Consider the following 25246-nt stretch of genomic DNA (forward strand, 5'->3'; position numbering starts at 1 on the left):
TCAGCATCGCTACCAGTGCCATTGCTGGTATTTTGACAGTCTCCATGCTCCCCTCTCCGTGTGTCTCAATTCCAGCACGCTCCAAGCTGTTATCTTTTCTCTGGTGTGAGCAGAGCTGGGTATTTCACATACTGACCAGCTGAAGGAAGCAGTTCCCAGGCAGATGGAAGCGTCAGAACAAGAGTTACTTCTGCTGCTCAACCCACAGGCCACACACAATGAGTGCAGCTGAGCAGGCAGCACCTGTGAGCAACGCACATCCTCAGTCTTTGCTCCTCCCACCAGGTTTATGCTGGAGTCAAAGGCAACTGCTCCTTGCTTCTTCCTCACTGGTGTAAAGCAAGAGATGCACGCATATGGCATCTACACAGAACCACAGAACCATTAAAGTTGGAAGAAACCTTCAAGATCATCTGGTCCAACCATCCCCCTACCACCAATGTCACCCACTAAACCCTGTCCCCAAGCACCACGTCCAGCCTCTCCTTGAGCACCCCCAGGGATGGTGACCCCACCACCTCCCTGGGCAGCCCGTCCCAGTGTCCCAGTGCCTGACTGCTCCTTCTGAGAATAAATGTCTCCTCATTTCCAGCCTGAACCTCCCCTGCTGCAACTTGAGTACACATATGTGTTTATGTACTAAGGAAATGATCTTATAGCATCAATCACCTGTGGTAATATGGTTAAATTCCATATGATATAGTATAGAATTATGGCTTAATGTGGAAATCCGGTGAAAAAACTTTGTTGACATTTGTAGAAAAAATGCTATCTTTAGGAAGTAAAAAATCACATTGATGCTAGAGTAACAAACTATGAATTTACTTTTATAGAATTTTTTCCTTGTGTGAGTTCCTAATCCCACTGGAATCATGGAAGTCACTGGAGTCATGATTTAGAGTCATAATAAATTCCACATGGGAATATCTTCAGCTCTAAACTGGTCATGTAGCCAGAAATTGGTAAATCTGCAGTCTTCACCATGCTAGCACTAGCTATTGAAGCAAATGCATGATTAATGGAGCAGCCAGACAGATCCACCTCCAGGCAGGAAGAACAGAATGGTTTTTTTTGTTTTTTTTTTTTTGGTTTAAGTTTCTTTAGAATTGTGAGCAGCTGTGTCCCATCACATTCTCTGCTGCAAAATCCCCATGGTAGAGGCCCTGCTACGCGACTGTACCCAGAAAGAGGAATCCTGTAGCACCGGTGATAGGTTGGGCACTCTGGTAATTTACACTCAAGTAATGCACAGTTTTTCAGGGCTTAAAGGCGGGTCATAAACAAGACTTCCAAAGCCAACAGATTTTTGCGATTTCCAAACCTAGCTGAGGAGCAGATAGGGATCTGGTTTTAGAAGCCCTTTGCATTAGCACAATGTCAGATTAACTAATGAAACAGCTTAAACTTCTCCTGCATCCAGCGTCCCTCGCGAGATACGTTCAACAGGTACCCTTGGCCTTCTCTTTGTACATTCGCACTCCTCCTTCAGCGTCTGTCCTGAAGCCCTTGAAGTCACCTCGAGCTCCTTCTCTTGACATACAGGACAGCAAGCTGTAAGACCTTTGTTTCGACAACTCGGACACGTCAGGACGAGCTGCCGGCAGTGGTGGCTGGAACAAAGTTTGTACTGGTCCCACAGCGTCCCACAGTACCTGCATGCTGGAGGGAGGAGAAAAAAAAACACGTTAACACCCACATTGTCCCATCTGTCCCCCTTGCAGAGGGCTTCCTGTGGCAGCAGGAGGCTAAAATCTCATTTAAGAGGGTATCCATTTGTATTCCAGGTATTTTATTCCTGCTTTAGCTTGGTATTCCAGAACATAGATCATTTTTGAACTTCTGATGTAAAAAAAACTCGAGGCAGCTGTCTCTCCAGACACAGCGCCCGCTGCTGCTTCCTCGAGCTCAGAGCAGACAGATCTGACAGAGCAGATCTCTGCTGCCAGGAGAACCACGAAGAACCACGTGCTGGTGGGAAGGAGCCCAGCACCCAGGGACGCTGCCTGAAAGCGATGCCATGGGGCTCCTTTCCACCTGGAAGCAGTGGCATATGGGGTGTCACCTGCAGTCCTTCCACAGCATCAGACAGGTTTTGACCCTTTAACAAAAAGCTTTCTGCCCATTTCAGCTGCACCATTGAGAAGGTGCCTACTTCAACACCTCCCCTTGAAGCTTCTGTGAAAAATGGCTGTGATATACCCAGAGTGTGTTCTGCTGCTACACCAAGCCAGGAACCTTCAAGATGAGTATGGTAAAATGCAGAGGAGGAGTGGGAGGTTACGCTCAGAATGTTACCCCCTCTGAGAAGAAAAAAAGCACTGCTTCCAAAAAAAAAAAAAAAAGCCAAAGCCAAGTTCCTTCTCTTTGTACCTAGCAACAGAGAAGATGACAACAGGCATTTCATTTGAAATAGCTGAAGGGTGACCCGAGTCAACCAGGCAATGTTCGTAACAACTTCAGCTAGAGGTCACGGAGATTCTACAGGCTGCAGAAACTATTAAGGCATAAAACAACTAACTGCTGCAGAGCGCAGTGCCTCCACGTTCCCAGTGCCTGTCAGTCCATGCTGATGCCCTTAGACCTCTGCAGCAGAGACCAGCTGACACCAGGAGAACTCTGTAACGCTGTGGTTACTTGGCCAACCACAGCCTGATCACCTCTGCGGGCAACAAGTGGGTAACAACAGCAGCGTGTGACATCCCCGCAGCTGCTGACGGCTCACAACTGCAGCCGTTCTGCAGGGGAGGCTTCATTTTACTCACCCAGCTTTAGGGAACTCTGTTTAGTGCCCCCTTTAGCTCTCATTTCTGTTTTGTGTGTCAAAACCTTGATTAGAGTTGATTATCACGAACAGTGACAGTACTAACAGATCAACGTGAGTACGAGGATGAAATACGCAGGCCAGTCTGTCCCCCCTGTTCTATGCATCTCTGTGGAAAACTCTGCCATTGCTTCCCAGCATTTTGCACTCAGGTTATCTAGCCTTACCTGAGATGACATCTTCATTGGAGCAAATGGAGAAACGATCGTCAAATACAAACAGCTTCCCCCTGTAGAATCCATCCGGGAACTCTTCCAGGTACTTGTGGATTCCACCTTTTAGCTGGTACACCTCTTTGCACACTGCCTGTTTCAAGCACAACAGCAGAAATGCTGAAGGAGACGCCAGCAGTGGGGCTGGGCCAGAGCTACCCAAGCGGATTTGGAAATGACACCAGGGGTGATGGAACAGCAGCAGTTTCTCAGCGACCATCAGATGGCAGCAGGTGCGCCCACAAATCTAGACAGCGCCACTGGGTGGCCGGCTGACATCAGCCTAAAGAAGCAGTTGACAGTACAGCCAAAAAAAGGCTGGTAACCACCTCAGATGAGGGACGTTTGCTGCATCAAAGATTAAGCACTTCTGAACCTCTGTGAACCACTGCTGCTTCTGTGCTTTTGTTTGTTTGTTTTGTGCTGAACTGTTTACAGGAGCAGAATTTCTCAAGGTTCACATTCGTGCAGTGGAGAAAGAATCAAGGTTTACATCTCTGGATGTGAATGTTCACATCTCTTAAGGTATGGACCCAGGACAACAGTGGCATGGAAGACACAATTAGAACAATAAAATGTGTGAAGGGTTTAACTCCACGACACTGGGAAGTCACTGACTTGATGGCTTTCCTCACACAAAATGCTCAGGCTGTGCAGTAACGAGCACAGAGCATAACCTAGATAGAGCTCGTGGAAGCACAGCAGAGTGCTCTCAAACCCTCCTCAAACGCCACTAGAATGGTCGAGGCACTTACAAATAAATACCTCTTCTCAGTGAATGGTTCACTTCTTTCACAGAGCAATCGCTGCTGTGACTGCAGTCCCTGCACATCGTGCTGAGCTGCAATAAACAATCCGTGTCCCTGACAGGCAGCACAAAGCAAATGTGAGACACCCTTCTCCCCACACCGAGCACTTTATGCTCAGTAAGGATTTAACAACAAAAGAGAAGACAATCACCCTCACTGCAGTCTCAACTCCCGACACTTGTGCCCTCAGAATGACATTTCACCTTGCTCCGTAGGTAAGCAGAGCCTCTTTCACAGCGAATGCCTCCCGTGCAGTACATCAGGACACGCTTGTTTTTAAAAAGCTCCAGGTTTTCATCGACATAGCTGGGAAAATAGCTGAACTTCCTGATGTCTGGAGCCAGACAGCCCTGGAAGTGTCCCTGCAATAACAACAGACGGGCATGTGAGTGGTTATACGCTGTCTTACCTGGCAAGGTCTACGCCTCAGGCTACAGGAAGTCACAAATTTTGGGGCCAGGACAACTGGGTCACTGCACACACCCAACAATGCAATACTTTTCTCCTAGGAAGAAAGGCTGAGAGAGCTGGGGCTGTTCAGCCTGAAGAAGGTGGCCCCTGGGAGACCTCACTGCAGCTTTTCAGCACTTACAGGGGGCTTATAAAAAAGATGGAGAGCAACTTTTTGATCTGACAGGACAAGGGGGAATGGTGTTAAACTGCAAGAAGGGAGATTTAGATTGGATGTTAGGAGGAAGTTTTTCACTGAGAAGGTGGTGAGGCACTGGAACAGGTTGCCCAGAGAGACTGTGGATGCCCCACCCCTGGAGGTGTTCAAGGCCAGGCTGGATGAGGCCCTGGGCACCCTGATCTAGTGGGTGGCATCCCTACCATGGCAGGGGGCTTGGAACCGGGTGATCTTTAAGGCCCCTTCCAACCCAAACCATTTTGTGGTTCTGCGATACTTCAGGCTGCTCCTCAACTGCATTCATGCAACAAAATAGCTGATAAAATGAGAAAATTCGGGACACACTTCTTATCCAAGCACGGAGATAGGCGGAACAGAATTGTCGGAGGATAAACTACAGCAGTGCAGGAGAGCTGGTACGTGGGAAATGGAAGGACAGGACGCCCCCATTCTTCTTGGCATGTGGGGCAGTGCAAAAATGCTAGAAAACATCCTTACAAATTACACTACGTTTACTTCAAACAAACTTCTCACTGCTCTTGGTCTATGGACTGCTTTGTCTTCTTCCTGCCCCAAGTTGTACAAGCCCTCTGCCTGGCAGGATCCATACTGGGCTGCTCCACAGGGTCGTGCGGGGTCCTCCACTGCTTGCGTCTAACAGCCACTGCTACTATTTCAGTCAATGTCACCTCTCCTCCTGAGTAAAGGCACATCCCTGCCACACCAACTGCTTCCCTTTCAGCACCTGCAACCCTGCAAGAAGCAGGCAAGCACCACTTACAATTTTACTCTCATAGAAGTTCCTGCAATCCAGCAAGATGGTATCGCTTTGTCCTTGACTGGCCTGAGACAGATACTGCTCTACTTCTCTGTGAAATTCCTGAGGGGATAAATGGATTCCTTTAGAAAGAAAAAAAAAATAAAGACAGAGATAAAGAAGTTGTGAGAATCAGAACTACAATATGTTATATATGATCTCTCACTGGTTCAGATTCTCCTCAAAGTTCCAGCCTAAAAGACAATCTTTTTCTGCGACAATTCAGAGTTTGCATCCCAACCCAACCACCTAAGTGTATCTGTGTTCAGCTTCTACTGGTGAATGAACGAAAACACGACGCTGTTCCAGCTGTTCCACATGACAGAAGCAGCAGCAGACAGTTGCCTGTCTGTATGACCTTTGTTTTGTTCCCCTGGCAACTCTTACAACTGTGAAAAACAGCGTAATGTGTTTCCTTCCACTTGGCTCATCTTTCATTGTATTTGGATGGGCAGAACCCTACAGACACAACTTTTTCACTGAAATTAATCCCTTTTGAACAAAACGGAAAATTTCCGCAAGCACGTACTACTTTCAATGCAACCTGAATTTACTTAAAGTTTCTCAACTTTTAGGTTGCTCAGCTGACTGGAAAACCAAGTCTCCCTCACCAAAATCCCCTACTTACAGAAGTCTGCCAGCGACAAAACCTCTTGATAGAAAAAAAATGTCCAGAACTGCTCTACTAATTGTTATTTGTAGAGCTACTGCTCACTGTCCAGATGTACAGTAATACAAGTACAATTTAGGACAGCTCACAGAAGTTTTATGAAGTATGATCACAGCAAGAGAACATCTGGACAGCAGCTCTCCCTCTGCTGCTGTTCTCAGCCAAGTGACTAAAGATACCCAACCTATATATACACTGTTTTAGAAACAGGTAAAGGAGTGATGAAAAACGATCACTCCGATGCTACCAAAGCCAGGTATCCCCAGCTTGAAGGGACAGACTCTAAACAATCATTTACATGTCCACAAGGGCAGGTATCCATTCCTGGGAGGGATGGGCTCCTTAAGAAGCTTGTTAACTGCTATAATGGCAAGAAGGAATCAGCATAATGTGAATAACATGGCAGCATGCAGAGATGGCTCTTAGCATAGCCCACAGGAGTTTTACATCCAGTATAATCTCAGCTCGGAAGCAGGGGGAGTTGAAACAATCACAGACTGATAGCTTTTACTTGAAATGAATGTTCTTTTATTTGGGATAAACTTCACAGCCAGACTTCTCAAATCTTTAATACGAGTAAGTCTACCGACATGTTACCATCTATGTAAGTGTCCTCATAGCAGGTGCGTAGCTATGTACTTCTTGTTGGGCTTAATCCATACTAAGCAGCTATAAGTGGCAGAAAACAAATGCTGCCTGTGCCAGGGGCTGTCATGATCCTGATACAAAACCCGGTTCTGCTTTACTGTGATAGGAGCATGGCTGTTTTAACTTCAACACAAGGAAAGTCAGGTCAGCAGTCCCAAGCATAGGAAAATGCATATAAATACCCAAGTGTAAGCTTCAGCGGGATTCTGGCACCTTATTAAAAAAGTTAAGTACAGCTCTCTGCATTCACAGCACGACAACCCACTGGATCCACAAGACTACAGAAAACTCTTCCTATACAAGTTGGTTCTTACAGAAAGCTGATAGAGCACCGGAGCTCTTTATACTTACCATTTCTGAGCAAGCACCTACAAAATATTTATAACAAACACTCATGCTTTGAAGCGTCTTTCCCAATCATCACACATAATCTCACCTGAGATCTGCCTTTAGCAGGTGTCCAGAGCCATTCCCGGACTAAAGAACGAAGTATTTGCTTACTCCAAAAGTCATTTGAACTATTACAATTTGCTACAAAAAGGACAGCTAACTCTCAGCTTTTTGAAGCAGATAAGCACTTAGCACAACAAAATCTGGGCCAGCAAATTCCCTACATCATTGACTTCTGACTACTGGTAAGGGATCAATTCATCTACTTCAGTTGCTTTCTGTATCTACTGTGTCCTGGCCACTGTGCAGCAGGAAGCATTTCTTGGTGAAGACACTTTGTTCTTCACTTACCTCTCAGTGGGGTGAGAGGCTTTGTTTTTCATGAAATCAACTTACCGGTTTCCTTATAAGAGACTTTTTCTGGATCTATGCCCATAGGTACGATTTCTTTAAATACTCCAACTCGAAGGTCTGGGAAGCAGTGAGCTCCTCCTGCACTTCTCTAGGAAATTGAACACAGAAATAACCCAACACGGTTGCCAGGTGTCAAGATCAAAAACATCCATTCATTGTAATTTCTACATTCCACTGGAATATGGAAGTATCTTGGTGGCTGGGGGAAAGATACAGCATGTGGAGGATCCACGAGACATTCTGTAACAACAAAAGCTAACACAAGAGTGTTGGTGCTCTGAGAGGTAATGCAGGGCTGGAGGTTTTGCCAAAGTAAAATTCCATCCCCACTTCGTTTTTGCAACGGCGCATCACTAACTAAAAGGTCAGATTTATCCTTGAAATTCATCCAAACACAACACACAACTGAAGAGCTACGACTGAATCAGCACTGCAGTTCTGTGTGAGATTTGAGTGTCACGAGCTTCACTAGCTCTTTGATTTAGTTATTTGCTGAGAACAAAATGGTACTCCGGGCAAACAAAACTGTGCAGAAAACAAAATGGTCCTCAAAGCAGCAGCCTTCCTTCCTCACAGAGAAAGGACGTACAGAGATGGGGCAGCAGAAGCCCACCAGAACGCCACGTGGTGCCAGCTACAGCTGCCACCACGACTGCAATCAATAAATGTGTTCAGGCTCAGGCAGAAGTCAGCACCCCACCCTCCCTCTGGTCAGGCACTGACTGGAGTAGGGAAGAACCCCCTGACTCTGCCCGTGTATTTTATTTTTTTTTAAACACATCCAAATCATGGAATTGATAGTGGACAGCATCGGGACACCAAAGCCTGCAAGAAGCCTAAACCACCAGGCTTCTAGGTGAGGATCTCACATCAGAGCGACGAAGGGAGTGGGGGAGTATTTTGCATGGATTAGTGTAAGCTGTGATGCCTAGGTTTTGGCAGTCAAGTCAGAGGAAACGCATGTTGGAGAACAGTGGAGAAGTGTTGTCCCTCCCTCACCTGTGTGCAGCCCGCATCACTTTGCATCTGCTGCCACCACTGCTCACAACACCTGCTACAACAGCTTGCACCAGCAGATACCTAAACAAAGTTAGTTTAGGGCTTTACCAGTGCAGGCAGAGCAGAACTGCTAGAGTAAAAGTGTACTACCAAAAAGCAGTGTGCCCATTCCTCAAACATCACAAGTCCTGCATTAGTAACATCTGTGTTGAAATTACATTTTCATACCTTGAAATCATCTTGACACAAAATGTCTTTGAACAGAGGCTGGGAAAGCATGACTTCAACGTAGAGACTGGTGGCTACTTTGCTTCCACCCACTGTTCCGTTGATTCCTTCTGAAGCAACTCGTACCTGGAAGGCAAGAGGAGAAGCTGGGGCTAAGGTTTAGTAACAGCAGAAACAGAGCGTGGTGAAACGAGCAAAATATGACTGGGTGAACAAAATGCAGACACCGAAGTAGGTTCAGAGGAGAGACTACTGAGGAAGGAAGGAAGGAAAAGAGTTATAGTGAAGGTGAGCAGAAAGAACACAGTAAAACAAAAACTGAAATAAAAACCCAGTAATTGCTTTTAAGCCATTTCAGAAGACTGACAACAGGAGAGTCTGGTAAGCTTGAGCAATAAAATGGTAACTGGTTAACAAACACATCCTGCAGTCAGAATTAAAATCCCCACTGAAGTCTGCTTCAGGAACAATGGGAGGGTGCTCGGTGATAAAAGGAAAATGTGGATATGCATAATATGGCGTGCGATATTAAACGCCAGTGTGAGTCATTTTACCTACAGCACTGACGTAAGTGAAGAAAAACTCTGAGCTGGTGAAAAAAAGACTGAATATAAAAATGGAGAAAAAAAAGTGTTTGAAAAGACAACTGCTGAACCTGATTTGGAAAAGAAATAAACTGAAAAAAAAAAAACAAGGGGAAAAAAAAAACACACAAACCCGACCACCAGACAAGACACATGATCAAAAAGAAAAGCTAATGCGTCAGGATATTTCAGCCCCAGACTGTGCAGATGTAGAACAGGGACGGTGTGTTCCTTTCATTCCTTCTGAGCAAGGAAGGCTGGGCTTGTACAATGCAGAGCTTTGCACGCAGGTCTGTACAATCTGTTCTGCTTTAAACAGCAGCAGCTCCGGGAAAATTGTCAGAGACACGACGCAAATCTGTTAGCTGAGTTAGAGTGCCGTGAGAAATTTCTGTTCCCACTCCTGAGATACAGAAAAATTAAGAGCAAGAAAACAAAGCAAAGGGAGTCGTAAAAGCTTTGGGAGGGAAACAACAAAAAATAAACAAAACAACCAACAGTGCTTTGATGGTACAGTCCATCCCGGTTGAGTCTTCTGTCTTTCTGTGTATGAAACGGCCCCAAGTTGTGTCAGGGGAGGTTTAGGTTGGATATCAGGACAACTTTCTTCACGGGAAGGGTTGTGAGGCATGGGAGCAGGCTGCCCAGGGACGTGGTTGAGTCACCACCCCTGGAGGCATCCAAAAGAGGTGTAGATGGGGTGCTCAGGGACGTGGTTCAGTGGAAGACGAGGCCGTGCTAGGTTAGTAGTTGGACTTGATGACCCTAGAGGTCTTTTCCAACCTCTATAGCTATGATCCTGCACCAGAGCACACAGACACTGTCCATACAATAATTTATATAAAGCCAGGCCAGAAGGAGCTGACATGAATGTTCAGAATTAAAAAAAAAAGTCAGTACAGGAAACAAAGGACTAAAAGGGAAGTAAGAAACAAGAAACCCAGTAGGTGTTAAGAAAAAAAAAAAAAAGAATTGGAAGTAGAAAATCCAAACAGGAGGAAATGGGGCAGATATTCTCTGCAGAGATTCAGACCAAGAAAGGGGAGGCATCTGCCAGCATAAGGATTGTGGACAAGTGGCTCCAGTGCACCCACACAGTTAGTCACAGCATGCAGAGGCTGGTCTCCTACCGCTGGCAGAGAAAGAAAGGCTACTCAGAGAGACAAGCCACAGACAAAAGCAGTGTCCTGCTCAGAGCTGTCCTCTTGGAAAACCTCCCTCCCCACAGATAGCCTAGGGACATCAGCTTTGCGAGCCTGAAGCGCCCCCCCCCCCACAGCCTCCAGAAGCCAGCTGGACTCTGTTCTCTCCTCCAAGGAATGAAAAGCACAAAGGCGCTGTGCAGGAACCAGCACTGGTACCTGGTGGCGTTACCTAAGCTGCCAGCTGCTCCTTTCTCACTCCTGACAGCGTGGAGAAGTGACCCTGCCTGTGAGCCTGCTGCTCCTCAAGGAGGCAGCAACACACCACGCAGCCGGGCTGTGCGGTGCTGCATGAGCAGCCTGGCCTTCGGGATGTGCTGCACACACAGGCTGAGCTCCCTCCCACCCCTGTGTCCTTGGCTGTGTGTGAAAGATCCTCCAGAAGTTCCCACGCGAGCATCCCTTCTGTCTGACAGCAGGCACGGTGGCTGGACTTCTCCTCCTGTCAAAAAACCCTGCTGCAGGTTGAATGACCAGAGTGGGTTAACCCTGCCACGGACAGGGCGTGCACAACTCCTGCTTCTCAGCGTCAAAAGGGGCGTATGATTACCTGTAGCTTCTTCTTCTCTGTAGCTTTAGCTTTAATAAGCAGCCTTCTAAACGATACTTTACAGAGTCAGGGTGCTTTTCATAACAGAGTGGTAACAGACAAAACAGCTGAGGACCCAACAAGCCGCATCACCTTGCATGAAACACAGGCAACGCTTTCCCAAGGTGACACAAGGAACACAGCCGTGTCTTGCAGCCTTACCTTGCCGGTGAGGTGCAGGTGCTCGCAGAGTGCCCTTTGCCAGGCGCAGAGCTTCTCCGGGTCCCTCACCTCGCAGTAGCAGTAATACAGCAGCACCTCTCCCACCCTGCTGCCCGCAGCACGGCAACGGGCGGACACAGAGGAACAGGACGTTAGAGCCGAGAGCTCGGATGTGTGTTATGGGCGAGAAGTTCTCAAAAAGGGGGAAATCTCCTTGCGGTGGGGAGAAAACAAAGCCCTGAGGGGTGAGCACTGCAGGGCTTGGATGGTGTCCGGGAGGAAGGGTGGGGAATGGGGGCAGCTCCTGCGTCCCTTGGGACCGCTCACATCGGGAACTGTGCAGCACAGGACACCTACTACAAGTTTGCCTTAACAGACAAGCTACAAGAACTCATTTTTTTTTATTATTATTTATATTTTTTTTTAATTATGGGCATGCAACCGCCTCGCTAAGCGCTCAGCCCTGCAAGCTCACACACACCCCCCGAATAAAATCAGATATTCGGTGAGGTGGCGGGTGCCCTGCGCCCTGAGCAGCAGCACGCGTTAAATCGCCACTAAAATAAAGCTTTTATTTACGAATAAGCGACAAGGCTTCGTTTACTGGGGCTGCCAGGCGGGGGGGGGGGGTGGTCCCGGGGCTGCTCCTTACCTCTGCAGCTCCGCGGGGCCGAGGTGCCGGGTGTCGGGCAGCTCCTCGCTCAGCTCCGTGCCGCCACCGGGCCCCGCTGCCCCTCGCTGCGCCTCACCCGTGCCCGGCCCCGTCCCCGTCCCCGTCCCCGTGCCCGTGCCCACGCCGTGCAGCTCGGCGCCGTGCTGGGTGCCCACATGCCGGTGGATGCCGCCGCGCTCGCGGAACGTCTGCCGGCAGCAGCGCCACCACACGGCGCCCGCCGCGCCCGCCGGCACCTCCCTGGCCTTGACGAAGGCGGAGAAGGCCGCACGCAGCCGCTTCCGCGCCCCGCGCCCCGCCGCCGCCGCCGCCGCCGCCGCCGCCTCGCCGGGCGCCATCTTGCGCCCCCCCCCCCCCTTCCTCCCTCCTCCTTCTCCTCCCTCAGGGGGACGCCGGAAGTCCGCCATGGCCACGCCCCGCCCACCCCCTCCCTCCCCCCGGAAGCGGGGGCGCGGGCAGGGCGGAAGCGGGCGGCGCGCGCACATCGCTCCCCGCGCGGCGCGGCGCGGCACGACCCGGAGCCTTCCTCACACCCCCCCCTCCTCATCATCCTCCTCCTCCTCGCGACATGTCGCGGCGGCGGCACAGCGACGATAGCGACGACAGCGATGGTGAGTGCCCTCCCTTTTTACACCCCCCCCCCCCCCCCCAATCCCGTTTTCCCTCCCGGTGACCGTTGAGCCGCGCTAACGGCTGCCAACGGCTGGTTTTAACGGCTGCCGCTAACGGCTTCTAACGGCTCTCCGCCCGCCGGGCGTGTCGGAGCAGGGCAGCCCCACAAGCGGCGGAGGACGTCGGAGCCGTCCGAGATCGAGGAGAGGCTGGAGTCGCTGATCTGCAGGGTGGGGGAGAAGGTAAACGGGACGGGACGGGACGGGACGGGACGGGGCGCTGCGCCAGGCGTTAATTAGCGCCCTGGGGTTAATTGGGGCCCGCACGCAGCCCGTGTGGAGGGGGGGGGCGGGGGGGGGGGCTGCCTCCGTCCCCCTCGCCTGAGGGCTGGGGTCTGGCTCGCGGTGCCCGGTGGTGGGGCTGCGTTGTTGTTTGTTTTATTTTATTTTATTTTTTTTTATTATTGTTATTATTATCTTTATTTATGGCGCCTTCGCCAGAGCAATTCGTCCTTGGAGAGCAACTTGGAGGGCCTAGCCGGCGTTTTGGAGGCGGACCTGCCCAACTACAAGAGCAAGATACTGAGGATCCTGTGCACTGTGTACGTATGCAGAAGGCCTGGGGCCGGGTCAGGGAGTTGCTGGTTTTCCCCAGTGCTAAAGGCACAGTGTGTTTCCTTGAAACAGATGCAGGGCTTGAAGCAGATGAAAGAACCTCAGAGCAGCTCTTCGGCAGCAACGAAAATAGGGCAGTGCTGGGTGATAGCCTGTTTCCCAACAAAACGCTTAAAAGCACCAAAGCCGTTGGCTGCTAATACTTACTGCATCTCACCGGCTGTGCTCTCTTCTTGCTGCTGGTTCCTCTCCTCTGGCGATGCGATGCTCCCATCTTCTTAAGCCCCTTCTCTGGAGGCGGGGAGCTGGGAGCGTGGAAGAGCTGCCAGCAGGCTCTCCCTGGCTGACAGCTCTCCTCTCTCACCCAGCAAGGAGCAGAAGCTGCGCTGGCCTGGGTCAGGTCGCAGGAGATGGGGCTGAGGGAGGAGGGGTCCCACATGGCCTATGGTAGCGTAGAAGAGCAGTACGAAGGGAGAGCGTGGTGAGGAGGGAGCGTGTTTGAGCAGTGGCTTGTGCTATAGTTTTGCAAGTGCATTAAATCTATTTTGTAGGAATGTTTGCTGTTTTTTTCCCCAATAGCAGTACAACACACTGAAATACAGAGTTAACCTACAGATATTCAAAGTATGGTTGAGGGAAATTTATTGCTTTATAGCAGGACCCAGCCTTGTCTGTTTCTTCCCTCTGCTGCCTCTAAATCAGCTGCTTCGACAAGAGGAACCTGGGGTCAAAATTAAGAGCATAAAAGGTGTACATATCTTGTGCAGTCTTGTTGATTACCCTAAAGTATGAACTTAAAACAGCATCCTACATCTTTGTGTTTGTTCTATCACATTATTTGGTGAACTCTGCAGAATGCTTAGCAATTTGAAATAAATGTCGTAAACGTTGTCAAAAGTGATGCCTGCCTTTCGAAATGACGGCAATTCTGAGAAAGAGATTGCCAGGCAAAGTATTAACCACGGGACAGAACTAACGAGTCTGCTAGCACTTTTTCTTATTGCCACCTGAAATGAGTTTAACTTACTGTAAGCAAATTCCGAGCTGCTGTGCAGTTGCCACTTGGCACATGATGAATAAACTTCTAACACCGTGTTTCTTTTTCTGTGTCAGTGCACGTCTGTTACCAGAAAAGCTTACTGTTTACACGACACTAGTTGGGTTGCTGAATGCCAGAAACTACAACTTTGGTGGGGAATTTGTAGAAGCCATGATTCGTCAGCTTAAAGAATGTCTGAAAGTCAATATGTACAATGAAGCTGTCCACTTAGTAAGTTGTTTTTTTTTATTTATCTGTCATTTTACATTTTTCCACATCCTTTTTTTCTTCCTTCCTTTCACGTTTTTTGTTCCAGGACACCTTTCTGTGTGTATTACAGTCTTTTCTGGCATCAACACGTGGTACACTGTAGGTATACCAAGAGGAAACGTCTGCTAACGTGAGAAGTATTTCCTTCCAAAGGGGAGAAAAGTCACATTTAGGTTGCAAAACTGACTTCCAACTGTGTATTTTCTCGGTGACAAATTAACTTGCAGTAAGCAGAGTGCCCTAACCTTTTCTGTTTTCTCCTGTGAAATTTGAAAGGTGGATGGAAGTCATGTTATCTTTTTGTTTAAAGGTGTTTGTTATTCTTGTGGCTCCCATGAAGAGGGGGGGAAGAAAAAAAACAAAAACAACATAGAACCATAAGTTTTGTTCTTAACAGCTGATTCATGGCTGTTACCAGGGCTGTGTTTTCCTTCTGCTAAAGAGGGGTAAAAATCAAGTGGACAGGTTTGTATGCTGTCTTTCTCTGAAATCACATGCTCAGTTCTCACTGCTTGTAGATTTGGTCTGCAACAATAATTTTAGAACTTCAGAGATGTCTGATTTAGAAGCCCAGTGGCAAGCTCCCGTGCTTCATTTGAAGCCCACAGGTAAAAATTAAAATTCTGGTATTTTACTATGTTTTGTCAAGTGACTGCTGCTCAGGAGTGGGACTTTTTTGCTAATAAAATTAAATTTGAATGTACAGTCCCTTGCTTTCAGCTCCACCTTCTCTGGTCATGCTTACTTACAAATGCCCTGTGAGGGAATGACAGATAAGATAGTGGCAGTAGAAAGCTGCCCTCAGCTTTGCCAAAGACTTCTCAAAGACTGTTTAGTGCAATAAATACCAGGAAAGTAAGAGTTTGTTACTCTCATCTGTTGCAGTTGTTTTTCGAGTGCTGCACTGTGCTTAGCTCAAATTGCTTCCCCAAGACTTCTTTGCAATGATTTGCCTTCAAAAAAAGTGGTTTTTTATGTGTTTGTGGTGGTTTTTGACTACCTTCTTGTGAGTATGCCGTTAAGAAAAAAAAAGCCTGTAAGAAAAAAAAAAAAAGTGGGGCTGTCATTAATAGCACTGAACTTCAACCTATATTGTTTGTCAAGATCATGGTCATACCATGAGAGTTTGGGTCATACCAGAAACTTGTTTAAGTTTGAAGGCAGGATACAAATCTATCAGAAGATTGGTGGAAAAAAAAAAAACAGTAAACCCTTCCCAGGTAGGTCCCAGCGTAACCTGTAGCACTGCCGTGCCCTAGATTTTGCTGCTTAAATTGCCATTTCTGCCAGTCTGGATTTCTTAATAGTATGCAGCTAAATAAAGGGCATATTTTTGCCATGGAGAATTTTTTCTTCTCAGGCAGTTAAGGCCATTTGGTTCCCAGCATGCCATCCACTTATCGTCTTTCTGAAACCTGAAAATAACAGCATTTTGCATAGGCTTTCTCCGTGTAACTGTATTTATGAACAAATAGCTAGAAATTCAATATGTATGAAAGACCCGAGTAAATGGCGTACAGATTTCAGCCCTGCTGTTCCTGGCGCACCTCTGGACTACTGAAGCAATGAATCAATCCGTCTTCAGCATTTTAGAACTGTTTGTTTGTTTTCCCTGTTTCTGTAATTTTAGTGATCCTTTGCAAGTATAGAAGAGAGAAGCGTGAGTTCCTTTTTTCGGTAGTATTGGTTTGCATGCCTTTAAATGCATATCGGTGTTTCCTACTGTTTCTTAATTAGGAATATCATCTTTGCAATGTTACTGCAGTGGAACAGACTACAGGCATTATAGCAAACAACGTTAGGCAGTGCTTCTGTTACTTGTTCTTTGGAGTTGACAGGTGGGTTTGTACAGAGTGCGGTGTTTCTGCCTTCCTTATACTGAACAAATACCGTGTTTAATGTTTTGTTGTTGTTTTTTTTTTTTGTTGTTGTTCAAGTAATGTTTATTCGTGTGCAGTCAGTTAAAATACATTCATGTAGAACATCTTTGGTCTTTTTTAGGTCCGTTTTCTATCTGACCTTGTGAACTGTCACGTAATAGCTGCACCGTCAATGGTCGCTATGTTTGAGAACTTTGTGAGTGTGACACAGGAGGAAGATGTACCCCAAGTAAGCAAAAGATCCATAGGCTTCTCTAGGGCTGTTTTAATGGCACTATTACTGTATCAAAACTTCTATACTTCAGCTTCAAACAGGGAAGTTTTAGAGGTAGCAACCTAAATGGACTGTCACGTGGAGGTTCCTTGGCATTAGTAGAAGTTGCCTCTGGTGCTTAGAAAATAATATGCGTATGGTAAGAAAGCATGGGCCTTTATATTGAGGTAGCTGAACCAAATCCTTTTTACTTTACCTTGGCAACTGCATAGTGCCTGGATTGTTCTGCCAAGCTTGTTTACCGTTGTGACACAGATAATCCGCAGAAGGACTGTGAAGGTGGTAAGTTTTCCAAGTTTCCTGTCATGGTTCAAGTTAAAAATCATACATTCCAATAATACATTTTTTTCATGGCTTGCCAATCCAGTCTTTAACTGCTGATCTTTATGTCCCCACAAAACAGTAGTTTTTCATAATGTTTTAGTTTAAATTAAAATGGGATGTATGTATGAGAACTTACAGAGCTTAATTGTACGCTTAGTTTTCAGAATTCTCCTTCTTGTAGGTCCGATGTGACTGGTACATGTTTGCGTTTCTGTCATCTTTGCCTTGGGTTGGAAAGGAGTTGTATGAGAAAAAGGATGCTGAGATGGATCGCCTCTTGTCTCAGACAGAAAGCTATCTGAAGTAAGTTGTAAGCCGTTAAAATAATCCTAAAGTTACTTATTCAAGCATGAATTAATAGCTTTGATTATTCATATAAAAATTCTATCAAGTCTGATGTCTGAGTCGTTTGGGGAAGGAACATTGAAAAACAGAAGGATAGATTTTGTTTCTAATTTGAAAAGGTTTTTTTATATTGTTTAGTGCTAGGGTATGCGGAAGGTCTTGCCCAACTCACGCTCAACTGTGATGTGCATACTGGTAGGTTACTTCAGTGTTCTACGGGTTTTGCCTAGATGGTTCAAGTTAACGTTGCTGTCGAGATACTTTAAATAATTACAAACCTTCTTTTTGTGTACCATAGACTTCATCAGCTGAAGAGACTTAAGTGGTAGTACAGTCACACACAAAAAATGCTGTCCTAAATTAGCCTTTAATAGTAAAGCTTTCTGTTCTGTGTAAACAGACGCCGCCAGAAGATTCATGTACCCATGCTTCAAGTTTGGACTGCTGATAAACCACATCCACAAGAAGAGGTGACTGGTTTTTACTTTACATTCTTTCAGAAAGTTTGAAACACAATTTTTGCCTGAAGCGTCCTTTAATCAGAACTATAAAATTAAGAGGTATCTCTAAAAGTGTTAATGCTTTGAATTATCTCCTGTTTGTCATTATTTCTGAGAAGTCCTGGATAAGGAGTTCTCTTTTAAGTCTTGGACCAAAGCATAAGGTTTTATGGGGTGAGTAGGAGACGGCTGACAAGTCCCTGACTAAATGTTATTAAATGAAGAGTGGTTGTAAGCTGGAGTATTCTTTTTGGACTTGCATGTACAGGGTTTCTTGCTAAAAGGGCCTTTATGACAAGCAGCGTGTAATTACTTACTCATCCCTTACTGTTTTCTCCCTGCAAGAAAGAAACCTTTGAAGTGGCTTCACTTCCCCTAGGAAGTGCTAAACAAACACGTAGAAGCTGTATGCAGCAGTTACTGTGTCATCTTTCACAATTAAACTTCAAAATATTAGGTGGACGAGGTGGCATCTGGCTGGCTTAGGTAGAATTTGCCTTTTCTGTTTTTTATTTTTTTCGCAGTTACTTTCTTTTTTTTTCCTCCTCCCTTGAGTTTGAGGATAATTTTTGTTGGAAAGCAATGAAAATCAGGTTGATTTTCTGAGAAATTTTGGAACTTGGGCCTTTTTGTACATTTTGTTCACTGTTCTGATTAAATCAGATGCCTATTTTTAAATTCCCAGTCTTAACAATTGCCTTGTTAGTCATAATTTGAAGAAATGGGCTTTCTGATTATGATTGATATGTCAACATGAGCGTTCTGCCTACCCAATATCTAGATTTCCTTACTTAGTTCTGTAGAGAACAGATTAGCAGAGTGCATTTGAGACCTGCTGTTATCCAGAGTACTGTAAACATTACTATTCACTTTAGGTGCCTGTACTAGTTATGTTTCCATTTCATAGTGTGATGATTTCAGTAAATGCAAAGCACTTTCACGTGAAGATGCTTCTTGTGTTGGTTGTACCTTGAAAACTGCGTTCAGTAAGGCCACAGGCTGTAGCGGTTTGTGGCCTCCAGAGGTCCTGGACCGCTTTTATCAGGACTGTAGAAAGCAACTAAACCAGGCAAACTGCTATCATGGTCTCCTGGGCTTTGTTTTAGTGTTCTGAAAACGTATCAGTGTTTGAGTTTTGCTAACAAAATATTGTGTGGAATTTGCAACACCTCTGGTGGTTAGAGTTCCTAAATTATCTCTTGGTTTACTGAATCATTAGATCCCGCAATAAGCAGTTAAAGCAACTGTTTATTCTTTTCTGAATGCAATGCAGAATTTAAAACATAAATTTCTGATTGTGCTGTGAGCTGCAAGCTTTGTTACTCATTCAGCATACCTGATGTTTCTTTTTTTTTTTTTTTTTTTGTCTTTCAGTATTTAGATTGCCTTTGGTCTCAGATTCAGAAGTTGAAAAAAGACCGCTGGCAAGAGCGACACATTCTGAGGCCCTACTTGGCTTTTGATAGCATTCTTTGTGAAGCACTGCAACACAATCTGCCTCCGTTCACTCCTCCGCCTCACACTGAAGATTCAGTGTATCCGATGCCAAGGGTTATTTTTAGGATGTTTGACTATACAGATGACCCCGAGGTACGTGACTTCCGTGGAGGAGCTGATTTTACAATTAGGTTCAGGGGTCAGCAGCAGACATATAGACAGAAGTATATAGGAATAGGAAAGAATATGTATTGATTTCCCCAAGTACTTTTATACCTCCCTTTGCTTAAAGTCTGCTACCTTTTACCTTCATTTCTTGATGCCCAATTTTTGTCACCAATGAGACCATGACCAGTATTCTCTCCACTCTATCCTGGCCATTTTTTAACCGTATTTTCACTCAAGCATGTTTTTTTCTGAGCTGCTTGTTATTAACCTGCCTCATTGCTATGTAGACCAAAAGAAGAAGTGGATGCTTCATGAACTCGTGATCATATTCTCTAATTTTGTTGCCTTTTATGAGCCCTTGTATTCATTTTGTTTTAAATATAAGTCTGAGGTTTGCGTGGAACTGTGTCACACCAACTTCTCAGTAGGATACAGGGCAGCTGAGAGCTCACCATATTTGTTTTTTTTTTTTCAATGTGTACATAGAAGTAGTATAGTTTGCCTAACTTTCACGAATCTTCATTCTTTTTTTGAACTAGGGCCCTGTCATGCCTGGCAGCCACTCTGTTGAACGATTTGTAATAGAAGAGAACCTTCACTGCATCATCAAATCCCACTGGAAAGAGAGAAAAACTTGGTAGGAAGAGCTTATGCTATGGGGCCCTGGTGCTTACATACTACCATGGTATCAGTAGTATCAGGGATACGCAGAGTCCTGCACTGGTTACACAAGAGCTTGGGATTAAATGTTTCCTAGAGTGTTTGATTAACTTCATTTACTACATTTAACTGTATTAAAACTGTTGGCTGCAATACTGTGGGGCTCTAATACACTGATAATGAAGATTACATATAATGCTGGGGTCTGTGGAACGGTATCTTCTTGAGAAGGGAATTACTTGATAATAAAGAATGTGGTGCAAAAATTTATACAGACACACGTAACCCTTCATTGGAGCCCTATGGAGAGTATGGTTGTGTTACTCTTCCTGGAGTTTTAAAGAAGCTTATTTCTTCAAGCAGGATGAGCATTGAGCTGGTGTTCACAAAGATGCTTTTGCTTCCTACTCCTTGTTGCCCTGTTCTCATAGGGATTACATGGCAGAGAAAATGGAGCCAGCTCTGGGTACTTATTGCAGGGTCAGCAAATTACATGTGTTTGAATTTGGAAGCGCCAGTAACCAGTCAAGGCACATTTCTTCATTTCTTTTTTCTGGGTAATATCTGGTGGGGGTGATTGGTAACTGAGGTTGTTTGCCACAAGTAATTGTCTGTGTCATGCTTCCGTGCAAAACCCACCAAACTGGGTATAGGGTACAAAAAATGGACAAAACCAATGCTTGATGGGGTGTGATAGTTTTTTGCTTGCAGCTTTTTCATTCAGAAGGAACTGGAAATTCAAGGTTGTTGCAGTTATTGGAAGAGTCTGTTAATTCCCTGAGAAAGTAAATGAGGCAGATTCAAGATTTGCCAGAGGTAGAAATAAAATAAAGAGAGTATCAGTTGTTTGCTATGAAATAATGGTAGGTGATAAAGAGCTGGTTAAAAGAGGAAGCATTTGAAGCTTGGGAGTTTCTTATATAACCTGTTAGCTCAATTGTGCTTTCAAGTCATTCTGAACATCTGTTTCAGTTTGGATTTTTTTTCCACTTCGTATGTGCGTGCCAGAATTTCACATCACCATGCAAAACTACTTTGCTTAGCGATACAGAATTCAAATGTTATAGCAAAAGAGAAATAAAATACGTCTTTACAGGTCATAGTTCAGGCAGTGCCAGTGAGCTCTTGTGCTGCTCATGTTGTAAGTGTCCTGTGAAACAACAGAGAGTCTTTGGAAGTGTTGTTGATTTGTGTGTGTGCTGATTTTGTGTGAATTCTTGCCCAGAATTAAGCATTTCCTGTAGCTTTGTTACTTGATCTTTACATCATGTTTGCTGTGTTATATTCAGAACTAAACGTACCTATGGTTTTGCAGTGCTGCCCAGCTGTTGAGCTATCCAGGAAATAACAAGATCCCCTTGAACTACCACATAGTTGAGGTATGTGTTGTATGGGTAACTTCTTTCGTAGCTCCTTATTTCACAAATAAGACATCCCAATTAGCTCCATGATAGATCAATTAAATTACAGTTTGATTTGGGAGTCAACCAGAAGCTCACTGAATTCTAGGAATGACTTCAATGAGCAAGTTGTATACGATCAAATGCTGGTTTTATTCTTTTTGTTGTAACTTTAACTCAGTGTGTGGGAGCTTTGGTCAAGTACTGAAATTTCTTAGTGCACTAGTATTCCAGGCGGTAGCATCTCCCAAATATTCTTCCTTCTAATTTATCCTACAGTTGAAGAGTTAGCTACAATTGAGTCACTTTTGCTTTTTTTTTTTTAAAAAAAAAAAAAGGCACAAATTTGAAATATAGGAAACTCCTTTTAAACATAAGAAGACTGTGTTGTTATGGGTTGGTTGGTTGGTTGTTTTTTCTTCAATGAATGTGGTTAAACCCTGAAAGAGCTTGCCCATGGAAGGTGTGGATTCTCCGTCCTTGGAGTATAAAACCCTCCAAAAAGCAGCCCTGAGCAACCTGTTCTAGGTGACCCTGCCTTGGGCAAGGGGACTTGACTAAATAATCTCCAGCCAACCTGAGCTGCTCTGTGTGATTCTGCGGGTGGATCTTCTACATGAACGTATTGGCCTGGCCCCGTAAAGATCTTGAAGTGAAATAGTGATGTTTCCTCCAAGGCACTTCCCATGTTAGAGGAGTTTAATTAAACGTAATGTGTATCAGAAGAGCAGCGTAGGTTTTCTTGTAATGCCTCTTTTCAAAGGTCTGTTTTCATGATACAGAGCTGTATAAAACTTCGTTAATTTCTAATCAAAAATTGAAAGGAATTGACAGATTTCAGTAATAATCCTGACTTATATAAAGGCTCTATGAAGAAGTAACTGTCTATAAATAGGAATTTCATAGTTAATTATAACAAGAAATAATCTAACGTAGAAGGTGTATCTTAATAAAGACGGGATTGAGAATTTCTGTTGGCACCAAAATGCCAAATATTCTGAATGCTGGTAAGTTGTGTTATGTTTGGTCATGTTGCTCTATTTGTACTCTGAATTCAGAAGAGAGGAATCTCAAAATTGATGATAATTTTCTGTCTTAACATCAAAATATCGTCAGTGGTCTTATCTTCAATATCTTCTGGTGCTGTATATGGCTATATGGCTAGGTGCTTTATGCTCAGCTCAGTGTTAGTGCCACCAAGTAGTTACTGCAATTCCTGATGAAATAAGTTACTTAAACACCCTGGAAATCCACTGATTCAAAGACTCGGAGGATATGAAATTAAAAAGTCTGCATAGACAAAGTGACTGGAGACAAATGCAAGATTGGTGTATGAATTGTATTGACTGTATCTGTCACAATTTCCTTTTTCTTGCAATTTTGAGTTGTTCTAGAATGTTAACGTTATTACTTATGACTGTGTATTTTTAAAGAAGTCCCTGAATTTTTAAGGCTTAGCATGCATTTTGCAGACTTGTTCATTCTGCTTGCTACTACTCCTTTGTAAGGTTTCTCTTAACATTCAAGCCAGAAGTTTATTGCTTTCAACAGCAGTTCAGCAGTTTCATCTGTGAAATTTCACTAACTTTTGTCATATGGCACAGAACAGTCGATATAATGTTGTCTAACAAACAAATTAATAAAATAAAGTATTATTTAAGACTGAGACCATAACCGTAAATGTAGCCTGAAACTGCTCAGTATCTTCCCAAATATATGTATTTTTGAGGTCCGTAAGGCTGCATGCTGTAGTTTGTCAGGCCGAGCTGTGTTCGTCAGAATGCTCTGTGCTCCCTAGAACCTGTGCAAAATATTCTCAAACGTGGCACCTTTCAGCAGCTGCTTATAAGCATATTTGTGGTATTACTGGTAGCTGTGAACAGAGAGTGTCTCGGCAGCGTGACTGGGTTGCTGTACTGGTATGACCTGTTGTGCGCTTATGGCTTTTGGACAGAGTTTGGATGTTCAGGTTTTCAGAGCCCTGACCTTTCTTGTGACCTGGTTATTTTCACAAAGTGCTGCATGCCAGTTTGAAACACTTCATCTGAACGTTTGATAACAAACCCATGATGAACATCAGAACTATTGCCTTGAGGAGTGTCTCAGAGAGGTATTTAGTGGTTGTCCAATTGTTGCTGTTTCCCATCTTCAGAATAGGAGTAGTTCTGTGCCTGACAGGGTCCCATCTGCACCTTTTTATCATGTTTTTCAACATTACGTCCAAATTATTTTGTCGTGGAAAGGTTCTTCAGTTCCTTATGGTCTCTTCATGCTTTTAAATCCATCCTCAGAATATAAAGTTCTAGTCAGTGTGTTTTCACGTGCTGTTTGTGATGTCTATAAATGGATGTTGATTTCTTACGCTAGTAAGATTATCTACTGCTTACTCGTTTAAGCTTTAATTCTTCTCTTCCGTGTTTATTTGGAAGTTGTCAGTGAGGAAAATCACCAGCTATAATGAATCAGAGGTTCCTGATTCCTGTGATGTAATTTAAATCTAGTTGAGAGTGGCATGCAAACTAAACAGAAGCTCAGACATGAACGTTGTATAGTGATGATTTCTTCATAGCCCTTAAAGGTTGACGTCCTATTATTTAGGCAAAGTTGAAAATAAAACATGAATGCAGGACTGTTTTTAGCTTTCTTACAAGGATCCTCAGCCAAGGGGTACAGGGCATATATTTTTGTTGTATAAAATGCTGGTTGTAATTTTCAGTTTCAAGTTGTGGCTTTTATTTATATAAGTTTTTCCACATAGAAGAAAAGAGGCCACTGTGGAAAAGTACAGGTTTATTTTTCTTGTAAATAGTCTCTTGTATTAAGTGAAGCTTAAGCATATGGTATGTTTAATATTTATTATTTAAGAGGATTAGATAATTTCAGCTTCGGTTTGCTCAGATCATTTGGTGATGATGCAATATGGCATATTAAAACCATGCACATTGCTAGACATGTATAATGCTGGGATGGCGTAGTATTAATTTGGACGATGAGGGCAGTTGCTCACTGTTTTTGTGTGATGTAGAGTTACCATTGTCTTTACAAATTTCACGTTTTTTTTTTCCTGGAACATATATTTGACAGTAATATGAAGTCATTTGTGTATGTTGTTGTTCAAGGTTGATGTCACTGTTCTGGAGCTGAGGGTTTTGGAGGCCGACGTCTGGCTGTGCTCTAATTGTATGCCTTCCTCTCCTACAGGTGATATTTGCAGAATTGTTTCAGCTTCCATCTCCGCCACACATTGAAGTCATGTACACGACGCTGCTGATTGAACTGTGCAAACTTCAGCCTGGTTCTTTACCACAAGTCGTATCCTTTCCTTGCTGCTGGAGAGCGTTTTTAAAATGGAGTCTTTATGTTATTTGTTCCGTGGGTGCGGAGACAGCAATAAATACTGTCAGTAATAATGCCTGTTACACTCACATGAAAGAACAACACAGCCCACATAGCACAGATCTAGTCTTGCTGGTTGGGCAAGACTCTTCAGATTTCTGGACACTGTTCTGGTACTTCCTCTCACCTACCCAAGAAGTGCTGTTTTAGTGAGGGGATAAAATATTAGCTCTCCTGTTTGTCAGTATAGCCTGTTAGGTCTGGATAATGTGTGGCACGGTCACAGATGCATTACAGGCTGAGAAAGAAAGGAAGTGACAAACTTGATCTTTTGTTCTAACAGCTAAGTGAGCGCTCCTACTCTTTTTTTTTTTTTTTTTTTTTTCCTCCAGTAGGAAGTGTAGCAGATGATTTAAAGGAACTTGCTTGAGTTCCCACTCAAATGCTCCCACTACGAGCATTTGAAAGGTCAGTAATCATCCGTCAGCACAGATAGAGTAGCTAAATGCTGAAGAAGGATGCATGACTCCCAGCTAATTCT

The 25246-nt window shown here is 44.6% G+C and overlaps 2 protein-coding genes across 2 annotated transcripts in view; one reads left to right on the forward strand and one right to left on the reverse strand.

Moving 5' to 3' along the window:
- Nucleotides 1-567: 567 nt before the first annotated feature.
- TSTD2 (thiosulfate sulfurtransferase like domain containing 2) lies at nt 568-12184 on the reverse strand. The gene is made up of 8 exons (XM_032206327.1): nt 11826-12184; nt 11174-11282; nt 8637-8762; nt 7392-7497; nt 5252-5370; nt 4046-4204; nt 2989-3127; nt 568-1659 (listed from the first exon to the last, which is right to left on the reverse strand). The coding sequence occupies exons 1-8, from the start codon at nt 12182-12184 to the stop codon at nt 1400-1402; spliced, it is 1377 nt and encodes a 458-aa protein (XP_032062218.1). The 3' UTR covers nt 568-1399.
- Nucleotides 12185-12314: 130 nt separating this feature from the next.
- Nucleotides 12315-25246, forward strand: part of NCBP1 (nuclear cap binding protein subunit 1) — a 30734-nt gene continuing 17802 nt past the window's right edge. Inside the window, exons 1-11 of the mRNA XM_032205694.1 lie at nt 12315-12457; nt 12615-12700; nt 12959-13059; nt 14186-14342; nt 16383-16490; nt 17041-17162; nt 17605-17674; nt 19079-19294; nt 19849-19946; nt 21285-21348; nt 24571-24681. Of these exons, the coding sequence (XP_032061585.1) occupies nt 12415-12457; nt 12615-12700; nt 12959-13059; nt 14186-14342; nt 16383-16490; nt 17041-17162; nt 17605-17674; nt 19079-19294; nt 19849-19946; nt 21285-21348; nt 24571-24681 (1176 nt within the window). The 5' untranslated portion in view covers nt 12315-12414. The remainder of the gene's footprint in view (nt 12458-12614; nt 12701-12958; nt 13060-14185; nt 14343-16382; nt 16491-17040; nt 17163-17604; nt 17675-19078; nt 19295-19848; nt 19947-21284; nt 21349-24570; nt 24682-25246) is intronic.

This window comes from Aythya fuligula, chromosome Z (genome assembly GCF_009819795.1).
Source record: "Aythya fuligula isolate bAytFul2 chromosome Z, bAytFul2.pri, whole genome shotgun sequence".
Lineage (NCBI taxonomy): Eukaryota > Metazoa > Chordata > Aves > Anseriformes > Anatidae > Aythya > Aythya fuligula.

Bases quoted from the DNA above. Each gene is read 5' to 3' on its own strand.
- TSTD2 (XM_032206327.1), bottom strand. From the start codon at position 12,184: ATGGCGCCCGGCGAGGCGGCGGCGGCGGCGGCGGCGGCGGCGGGGCGC. The intron at 8,763-11,173 runs GTAAGGCTGCAA...CTTGCCTTCCAG, and splicing joins ACCTGCACCTCACCGGCAAG to GTACGAGTTGCTTCAGAAGG. The intron at 7,498-8,636 runs GTATGAAAATGT...TCAATTTCCTAG, and splicing joins TGTGTCAAGATGATTTCAAG to AGAAGTGCAGGAGGAGCTCA.